Consider the following 9,797-nt stretch of genomic DNA (forward strand, 5'->3'; position numbering starts at 1 on the left):
GCTGCCCGAGCGCTACGAGCCGCTGGAGGAGCCCGCGCCCGCCGCCGCCGACAAGCCCACGAAGAGGTACCGGCGGAAGCTGAGAAAGTACGGCAAGGTATGCGGGCGCTTCTACCGCACGCTGGGGTGGGCGGCGGGGGCTTTGATGCTTCCCCTGCCTGCCCACCCCGGGGCTCCGCGCACCCCGCGAGGCGTTGGAGAGCCAGAGTACCACGCTCGGGCGGGGAGGGAGAGGGAATCGCTGGGTGTAAATGACCTCAGGTAGAGGGGATCGCTGGGTGTAAATGACCTCAAGGGTCTTATTTAGTTGAAATCCTGGGCCAGGAGAGAACATCCACGTCTGGGTATTGCCCATCAGAGCACCGACGAGTTGGCACAAGTTAGGTGGCTTGGGGGAAGGCGATCCAGTTGGAGAGTTAAGGAACTGTGAGCCGCTCCTGGCCTGTGTGTCCCACTAGCTGAGAGCTGCCAGGGTTACTCTTCCCAAATGGTTCCAGGGCTCCGAGGCACCACAAATACAGGCATTGGCACCTGTTGGGTCTCCTGTTCTTTGTTCTCTACCCTGGAGCTTTGGAATATCCTGCCATTTGCCTTGGGGGGTGGGGGGAACCCATGGGGAAGGAGAAAGGAAGGAAGAATGGTAGACCAGAATGACCCATTTCCTTCTCAGAGATTGGGAGTCCAAAGGCAGTTCTCAGGAGTTCCTACCTGGAAGACGTAGACACTGCTGCCCGTTCCTTTAACAGGGACAAGGCCACTAGGAAAAACAAACAAACAAACCACCACCTCATTGTATCCCGCCAAAGACCAGGTCTGCCTGACTTACTGTCCAGTCATCTGTGAACTTCACTGGCTTCTTATTACACCTGCAGCCACTCCATCATGCTGGCTGCTGAGGTTTATCCTTCTCTTTTTTTAATACATATTTTTTACTGTAAAGATACTGTACAGAGGGGTTACAGTTACTTGAGTAAGGTAATGAGTACATTTCCTATGGAGCATTGTTACCCCCTCCTTTGTTTGTCCCCTTCCATCCCTTCCCTCCCCACCTCCCCAACTTCTCCCTCCCCACCCCCCAAAGTTGTAAAGTTCGTTTTCCACTTAGTGTCTTGTACATCTCATTGTTACAATGGGTCAACCTGTATCCTTACTTCAGCAATTTGTTATTGCCCTTCCCTTCCCAATCTCAGAGCAGCTTTGGGAATAGATCAGAAGCTGGCAGTGGTGAAATTCATTAATAAAAACTCTCAATTGGAGCCAGTGGTGCACTCATGTAATCCTAGCTACTCAGGAGGCTGAGATCAGAAGATCAAAATTCAAGGTCTGCCCGGGCAGGAAAGTCCAGAAGACTCTTATCTCCAATTAACAGCCAAAAAGCTGCAAGTAGAGCTATGATTCAAGTGGTAGAGCACTAGCCTTGAGTGAAAAAGTCAAGGAACAGTGACCAGGCCCTGAGTTTAAGCCCAAGTACTGGAAAAAGAAAAGCAACTTTCACTTGGGACTTTAAGGATGAAGGTCGTGTCTGAACTGATCATCTTTCTTCCTTGTCCCAGTGGAGCACAAAGGAGCCACTAGTCAAGAGCCTGATGATGTACAAACCGCAGTCAAGAAGCTAGTGTTTGGAGAACTTTCTGGAGTACGCATTCTGTACAGGGCTTTGTGTAGGCACTAGAGATGTGAAAACCAAATACTTTGCAGCCTTGATCTAGAAAATCTACAGCTACATGGAGATAAGACATAGTAGGGAATCCACTGAGGAGCTCCATGGGGCAAAGGTCAGCAGATGAATCCTCCAAGATGCAATGTAAAGTCAGGGAACATTTCTGATCATAGTGACATAGACACGAGGTGCACAAGAATGGGCTGCGACTTCACCAGATAAAGCCAGGCAGTGTGGCCACACCTATATTTCTAGCTGCTGTAGAAAATCAAATCAAAATGTGTTTGAGGCCAGCCTGAGACTCTATCTGAGAAAGTGAGTGAGAGAGAGGAGAGAGAGACAGTAGGGGGAAGCGAATCCCCATGTAACAATGTACAATGAAGCACCACACCCTATTTGCTAGAATGACTACTCTGAAAACTACTCTGAAAAAAAAAAGTCAATGCTGGATGGCTCACATCTAATTTCAGCTACTTAAGAAGCTAATATTTGAAGGATTGAGGTTTGAGCCATCCTGGACAGAAGAATGGGGGACTAACACTCTCCAGTTAATAGCAAAAAGCAGGGTTGGAGGCATGGCTCAAGTGGCAGAGCACTAGCCATGAGCAAGCAAGCTAAGAACATGAGGTCCTGATACCAAGATACACACACACACATACACACACACACACACACACACACACTCAAAGATAAATAAAGCAAGCAAGCATAAAATAACAAATGGTGAAACTGTGGAAAAAATTTGAGCCCTTGTACCCAGCAGACAGAAATGTAAAATGATGGCATTTTATGAGAAATAATTTGTATGTTTCTCAAAAAAATTAGGCATGGGATTAACCTATGATCCAGCACTTCATTCCACAACTAGGCATACAACCAAGAGAGATGAATGCACACATGTTCATACAGTCATTACTTACAAATAGTCAAAAAGTGAAAACAACCAAAGGTCCACCAGTGGGTGAATGAATAAGCAAAAATATGGCATGTACATACAATGGGATTTTATGTGGCCATAAAAAGGAATGAAGTACTAATATGTGCTACTAAATTGTCCAGGCTCTAAAAACATGATGCTGGGTTGAGTGAGCCAGAGCCACAGGTTACACATAGTAAATTTGACTTGCATGATTCTAGTGACAAAATATCCAGACTAGGTAAATCTAGCGAGAGAGAACACAGATTGGGATGGGGTCAGGGGTGAAGGGGGAATAGAGACCAATTGCTTAATGAGGTGTGTGGTTTCCCTTGGGGAAGATGACCTGACATAAGTCAGGTAGCAACACAACATTATAAATACCTTAAAGGCCACTGAATTGTCCACTCTCTAAAATAATTAGGTTCATCTTACATGAAATTTGCCTGAACTAAAGCAGCAAGAGATTTTAAAAGATAAAGGTATGACATCTGCGATGAAAGGAATAGAGAAGTTGACTTGGAAAGTTCTAGAGTTGCATACTAGCTCAATAGACCCAGGACCCCAAGTGAGACCACATTCCCATGTTAAGGGTCAAAAAAAGTGAGTTCAGCTTCCACTTCCTCAGAGCCAACTGGGTACCAAGCTCCAGCAAGGAGAGAGACCAGCAGCCTCTTTTTGGGGAAAGGCTGTGCGGACAGTCAAAGCTCAAAATGTGAGAGGCAATTTTTTTTGGGGGGGTGGTCAGTCGTGGGGCTTGAACTCTGGGCCTGGGCACTGTCCTTGAGCTCTTCAGCTCAAGGTGAGTCCTCCACCACTCAAGCCACAGCACAACTTATGATTTTCTGGTGGTTAATTGGATATAAGAGTTATGGCTCCTTAGATCTCAGGCTCCTGGCACCAAGAATGAGAGGTGATTTTTACCCACTTTAGTCACCAGGTGAACTTCTCTTTTCCACATTTAAAATCCTAGTTATTTTTTTCATATGTTTTATTGCCATCCATTTATTGTACAAGGGGGTTGCATTGCTGACAAGTCTGTATTTGCACACAATGGATCTCCTCAGCTCACCCCACCGTCCCCCCAACCAATCTCAACTAGAACCATCATTCCATTTTCACACATGTATGTAATATTTTTTATTTATTAATTTATGTATTGTCAGTGGTGGGGCTTGAACTTAGGACCTGGGCACTGTCCCTGAGCTTTTCTGCTCAAGGCTAGCACTCCACCACTTTGAGCCACAGCTCCACATCCAGTTTCATGGACTTTCCTTCCTGGGCTGGTTTTGAACTGTGATCCTCAGATATCAGCCTCCTCAGTAGCTATGATTACAAATGTGAGCCACCCATCCTCACCTGCCTTCAGAAATGTTATCTTCCTTGAGCTCCGTGGACTAAGTCGAGAACCTGCAAACAGCTCCAAGTTTTAAGGAACGTGTTTTCTTGTCATTCCCCTTCCTGTTAACTTCTTAGATCCTGCCTCTCCTCCCTCCCATCCCCCAAGCCTCTTCCTGCTTCTACATAAGTAAAAGACTTTGCCTTTGTGCCACGAGAGAGAAGAGCGTGCGTCCACACTGCCGGTCTCACCCCAGAGCACAACCTTAAACTGAGGTAGTTCAGCCTTCTGGAAGCCTGTGTGCCCAGGACTCTTGTGGAGATCCATGTGCCCAGTGGGTTTTATGTAATGAGAATAGCATTCCTATGGCACACGTGATATTGTTCAAATGCTAATTGCTGGGCACCAGGGAGAGGAAGGAACATGCATTTGCTGTGTGTCCCCCAGGGCGCGGGCATCCTGCTTTCGTACTTTATGTGCCATGCTTCTGAATCCTCTCAGCAACCTTGGGAAGCTGTGATTACCCTGTGGTGCAGCGAAGGAAGCTGTTCAAGGCCGCACAGCTAGAGATCAGTGAGTCTGGATGGAGGGAGGTGGCCTGGCCTGGGCTCTTCCCAGGCAGAGCTGAAGAGCTGGGCATAGAAGAAGGAGGCCCTGCACTCTCAGAACTTAAAATAACAGTCATTTCTCCAGGCACCCTGAGAGCCACAGAGCAGAAAGGAATTAACTTTTTCTAATCAGGCAGCTACGACAGCTGGGGAGGGGACATGGAAGGTATGAAATAACTGTTAGATCCCCATGTTTGGGGTTGAGATTGCTGTAGCTCAAGTGGTGGAGCACTAGCCCTGAGCTAGTGCACCCAGGCCCAGAGTTCAAGCCCCATGACGGACAAAACAAAAATAGACCACTTACTTACCCCAGGTCCTGACCCCATTCACCACTGAAAATTTTTTGTATTCAGAGAAGGTCATCGTGGTGGTGGAGGGATGGTTTCCTTTCTGAACCTGGAGAGGCAGTGCCATAGGAATGCTTTGCCTTGGCCTAGTTTAATATGCGGCAACCCCCAGAAAGCCTCCCTCACTGCATGAGCTGCCACAAATCACACAACACATCAGGACTTAAAATCAAACCTTGGGGCTGTTGCTTCTGGAGGCTCTGGGAGAGATTCAGTTCTTTGCTCTTTCCAGCTTCTGAATCCCCCATTCTTCTCTTCCTTCTCCCTGTCTCTCTCTGCTTCCTGCCCTTACATTGCTCTCTGTCTGACTTCTCCTTCATCCCTCTTTATAAAAGTACTTCATTTGAGATAGAGATATGGCTCCATGGTAGAACACTATCTGACCTGCATGAGGTCCTGGGTTCTATCCTGGAACTGCAAAGAAGATTAACCCTGGATTAAGTAATCCAAGATAGAAGCTTAACTAATCATGTCTACAAAATCTCTTTTGCAGTAACATAGTTATAGGATTAACGGGTGAGCATCTTAGGGAAGGGCCATGATTCAGGCTTGAACACCCTTTCATGCTTCTGACCCTAGCATCTCTCTGTGAGATTCGTTTTACTCAGATCAAAGAATCTCAGATTGGATCCACTGAATACACAGATACTGGATCTCTCAGCTCTATATTTGACGATGTTCAGTTAATGAGTTCCTTTAGTAGATTCCCTTCCCCCCCCAAAAAAAAATACCTCAGAAGATGAAATGAAAGTAGCTTTGTTTTGTTTTAGCTATCAGTTTGAGGAAAATGGATGAACGAATACCAAAAACATCAGCTTATAGGCACTCTCAGACTATGACAGTTTGCTACAAAATGACATAAGTACTGCTTTGATTGAAGAAGGGAAGCAAGGTGTGTTTGAAGGGCCTGGGCTCCTCAGGAAGGAGCAGGGACAGAGGTCATATGTACACAGTGTTGGGAAGATGAACAGGTTCCTTGACAACATGGAATTTTTGTAGTGATAGAAGAAGTGGGATCATTTGGCTAGGGGTAGGCAGGTGGGGAGGGGGAAAGTATGAGGCTGTATCAAGAAAGGAGAAGCCAGCCTACTAATCAGGTAGGTTGGGTTTGCCAGGCAGTATTTGATGTCAGTGTAAGCTTTATGATTGGGATCAGGAATTTCAGATGGTTGGGAAAAATCGTGAGGTTGAGATATGAAGTGTGTGAGCTAAGAATCTGGTCGGCTACGTGGGCACTGATGTCCCTGAGAATAGTGAAATGGGAGACAACAGTGCAGCCAATGTGAGTCCATTACTATGCCCTTTATTTTTCTGTTGTAGTTCACTTGAATTTCTTGGATTTCTCCTGTCCAACATCAGCCCTTAAAGATAAGGAAGTAGCAGCCACTGAGAAAGCATTGCCTTCAACAAGTTTCTGATCGATTGTTTTGGAATCCTAGGACTTAGTGCATGCAGCATTTGGAGGATGACAGAATATTCCATGGGGAATAATGTGTGGGTCAGACAGGAGTGAGCCCTAGATATAGAGGGAAGGCAAGGTAGGCTTCCAGACAAGGAGCATGAAGGACAACTTGATCGGGCCTACCGATGGCCCAGAAACTTTTAGGCTAAAGAATGGTCATAAATTGCTTGGCACTGGTGGCATGCCTATAATCCTAACTACTCAGGAGGCTGAGATTTGAGGCTCACGGTTCGAAGCCAGCCCAGGCAGAAAAGTCTCTGTGAGACTCCTATCGCCAATTAATCACTCAAGACCTAGAAGCTGTGGCTCAAAGTGGTAGAGTCCTAGCCTGGAGCAAAAAGAGTTCAGGGACAGTGCCCAGGCCCTGAGTACAAGCCCCACAACCACCACCACTAATAATAATAATAAGTAACTGGCTTGGTTTTAAACTGGCAGCCTAACTTGTTTCTAAGAATGTCTCTGGATACTTGAAAATATACTGAGCTTACAGCATTGTACACGGAGGTGACATCTTCTCCACGCCTAGTGTGTTGTAATGCTGATGTGGGCTTGGACACTAAGGGATGTCAAACACAGTGACTAGTGAACTTTCCCTGAGAGAGGAAAAAGGATTCTCCAAGCATGTCACCATCACTTTAAGCAGGAGTTATTACCAAGCTGCTCAACTTAATCTTTTGCCTTTCTCTTTCTGAAAACAGAACGTCGGGAAGGTCATTACCAAAGGCTGCCGCTACATTGTCATCGGCCTACAAGGATTTGCTGCAGCCTACTCTGCCCCCTTTGGAGTGGCCACCAGCGTGGTGTCCTTCGTGCGCTAACTGGAGTTCTTGTGGCAGGTGCCATGACGAATGACTGGAAGCCTCTGCTCTGGGGATGGTGAGAATCCAGGAACATTTCAGACTTGGACTCACAGAAGATGGGGAAAATATATGCTTCTTGGTTGCATTGAGAATGAGTGTTAGGGATGAGCCATCCCATCCGTCTGCTGAGCCTTTCAGGCAGACTCGAGGGTCAATCCTGCAGTGAATTAGGCTGAGATTCAGTTTGGGACTAGGGCTACTTGGCTTCACATGAAGACCCTTCCTGTGAAAGGTGGAGGCTGGCACATGACAAATCGAAAAAGTAAGGGAAGCAGTGTGGTGACTGGAGGAGGAAGATGGAGGAGACCTGGAGTCTGGTGGCTTGCTAGATTGTTATGAAAAGATGGGTGTGCACAGCCCTGGGCTACCTCACTGCCGAGAGCAGCAAAGGAGTCGTTCATTTCTCCTTCCTCCGCCACTCTGTCACCAGGAGTTTAATTACAGGCCTGAGAAGAAGGGAGGAGGAAAAGCCCCTCTTTGAAGGCTATAATGCTTTGAAAGTGGTATTCACAGTTGTGTTAGACTGTTTAAAGTAGATAAAAAGCATGTCATTTTCCCCAGCTCTGTAGAAAAATGTAGCTGACTGTGAGAGGAGGAGGAAGGGCAAGTTCAGAGGCGGGCTGGACAGCTAGGACAGGTGATCTGAGACGCTGTAACTGGTCTAAACCCCATCTGACCTGGCCAGACTTCCCTGCAAAGGGGTGGCTAGTTGTGTATGCCTAGCAGGCCCTAGCAGCGTCTATTCAATGCTGACGAAAGCCCAGCTCCTCCTTTCTGCCAGGCCAACTCAATGTGGTCTGTCGTGGAACACAGGGAATGAGGGAGTGGGCACAAAGCCAGGAAATAAAAGTATGGATTTAGAGAAGGTACCAGTAAGTAGGAGGCAGGTGCTGAGGAAGTAGAAATAAGGCCAGAAGGTCAATAGAGGAGAATAATGGAAGTGAATCTCGAGAGGGTCCAGCCTTTAATGCTAGATAGGGGCTGAAGGATGCAGAATGTGCAGATGCTTAATCTTCTGTGAGACTCATGTAGCTTCCGCTGGCTACATTTGTAGCCTCCTTTCCTTGGCTGCGCTGCCCCATTTCACCACATCTCACTTGGATCGTTACGAGGATGACACATGTCAACGCTGACTCATGGACTGCTGTGGCACACTGGGCCAAGAAGGATGGAAGAAGCCCTTTGAAGAATGTGATGACCTTGGGTCATGACTGTTGAAAGTAGTTAGGAAGATCAAAGAAGAAGGAGGGTCTCTTGCAATGTGCCTTTGCCAACCCCCGTGGCTACTGTTCAGACTGCTTCCAGAATGTCTAAGATCCTGACCAGTTGTTCTGATCTCCCTGCAGGATCAATGGAGCCTCTTGCCCTCGGGCCTGCGTGGAAGGCCTCTACACTCCTGTGTCACCCAGCGGTCCAGCCAAGAGGCACTGGGTGGGAGAGAAGGGGCAGTGAAGATGGGAAGATAGATAGATGGGTCAGAGAGAAATGGGGAGAGGACAGCGTGGTAGCTCTAGCTAGCTTGGTGAAGATGTTTGGTGGCCCAATCCGTACACCATTCATATTAATGAGGAAAGGAACAAACTAACGATCCTGTGGTGAAAGTTGCTAATGGCACATTTTTACACATACTTATAGCTTGTTTGGCAAGGCTGGAAGTGAGGAAAAGGAGAGGCAGACGTGAACGGGAAGAAAAAGTCAAGTGTAGTTAGAGGGAAGAGAGTCAGAACCCCGGAGGGCTGTGGCTCACCTCACTGGAAGTGAGGGAGGTGTCCTAAATGCTGTGGGGCCCCAGGCTGCTGGCTATGTCCTCTGGGGAGGACACCCCAAGTTCCAAGATTGTGTCTTTGTCTGGGAGCCTATCCAAAGAAGAGCTCCCCCCACCCACCCCCAAATTGGAAAAAAAAAAAAAAAACGACAGTCAAGCACATCCAGTCCTAAATTTCTCAGAAAGTCTGGTTAAGAATTAACTCAGAAATCTCCGGAGTTGAAACCTGGCAGGGATTGTCCTAGATGCCAGTTTCCCACTCCTGGCAGGTAGACTTCAAGCCCTGGCTCTTTGGGATCGTTGAGCTGAAGGACTTGTATCAAACTTTGCTGATTACCTGCTTGCCTTCTGTTTCTCTCTTGAGCTTTTAATACTGGGCCCGTACCCTGCTGAGAATGAGTTTTGAACCTTCCCCATTACTGACTTGTCCAAGAGGCTTCTTTTTTTTTTTTTTTTTTAATCTTTTCTCTTGCCCTGTGGTAGAAATAAAAGCCCCACTTACCTGATGTTTCCGTGTGTGGAGGGCTATTTTTCCCTCTCTTCCTTGCCTGAAACTCCAGGCTAGCCCAGGGGTTGATGGGCTGGGAGACAGTAGGAATTCAGAGCTACTGAGAGGAGAGAAAGATGACCGCCGCTCACCAGGGTGCTAAAGGACTTTTACCAGAAGCCCTCACAAGATGCTCTGGGGATGCAGGGGCCTCTGCTCACACATGTGTTGAAATAAAACATTTCTAGAACCTCCAATTTGGATTGAAGAGAGTCCAGCGTGGGACCAGGAGGCTCCACTTCCCCCCACATAACTGAGAAGTCTGACCCAGCTGCCCTCTGCCCTGCCTGAGG

At 47.3% G+C, this 9,797-nt stretch overlaps 1 protein-coding gene across 1 annotated transcript in view; it reads left to right on the plus strand.

Moving 5' to 3' along the window:
* LOC105984710 (chromosome unknown open reading frame, human C1orf115) overlaps positions 1 to 9,463 on the plus strand; it is a 9,739-nt gene extending 276 nt beyond the window's left edge. Inside the window, exons 2-3 of the mRNA XM_013014989.1 lie at positions 2 to 97; positions 7,031 to 9,463. Coding sequence (XP_012870443.1) covers positions 2 to 97; positions 7,031 to 7,150 — 216 coding nt within the window. The 3' untranslated portion in view covers positions 7,151 to 9,463. The remainder of the gene's footprint in view (position 1; positions 98 to 7,030) is intronic.
* The last annotated feature ends 334 nt before the right edge of the window (positions 9,464 to 9,797 follow it).

The sequence above is a fragment of the Dipodomys ordii genome, unplaced genomic scaffold, assembly GCF_000151885.1.
Source record: "Dipodomys ordii isolate 6190 unplaced genomic scaffold, Dord_2.0 Scaffold26, whole genome shotgun sequence".
Classification (NCBI taxonomy): Eukaryota; Metazoa; Chordata; class Mammalia; order Rodentia; family Heteromyidae; genus Dipodomys; species Dipodomys ordii.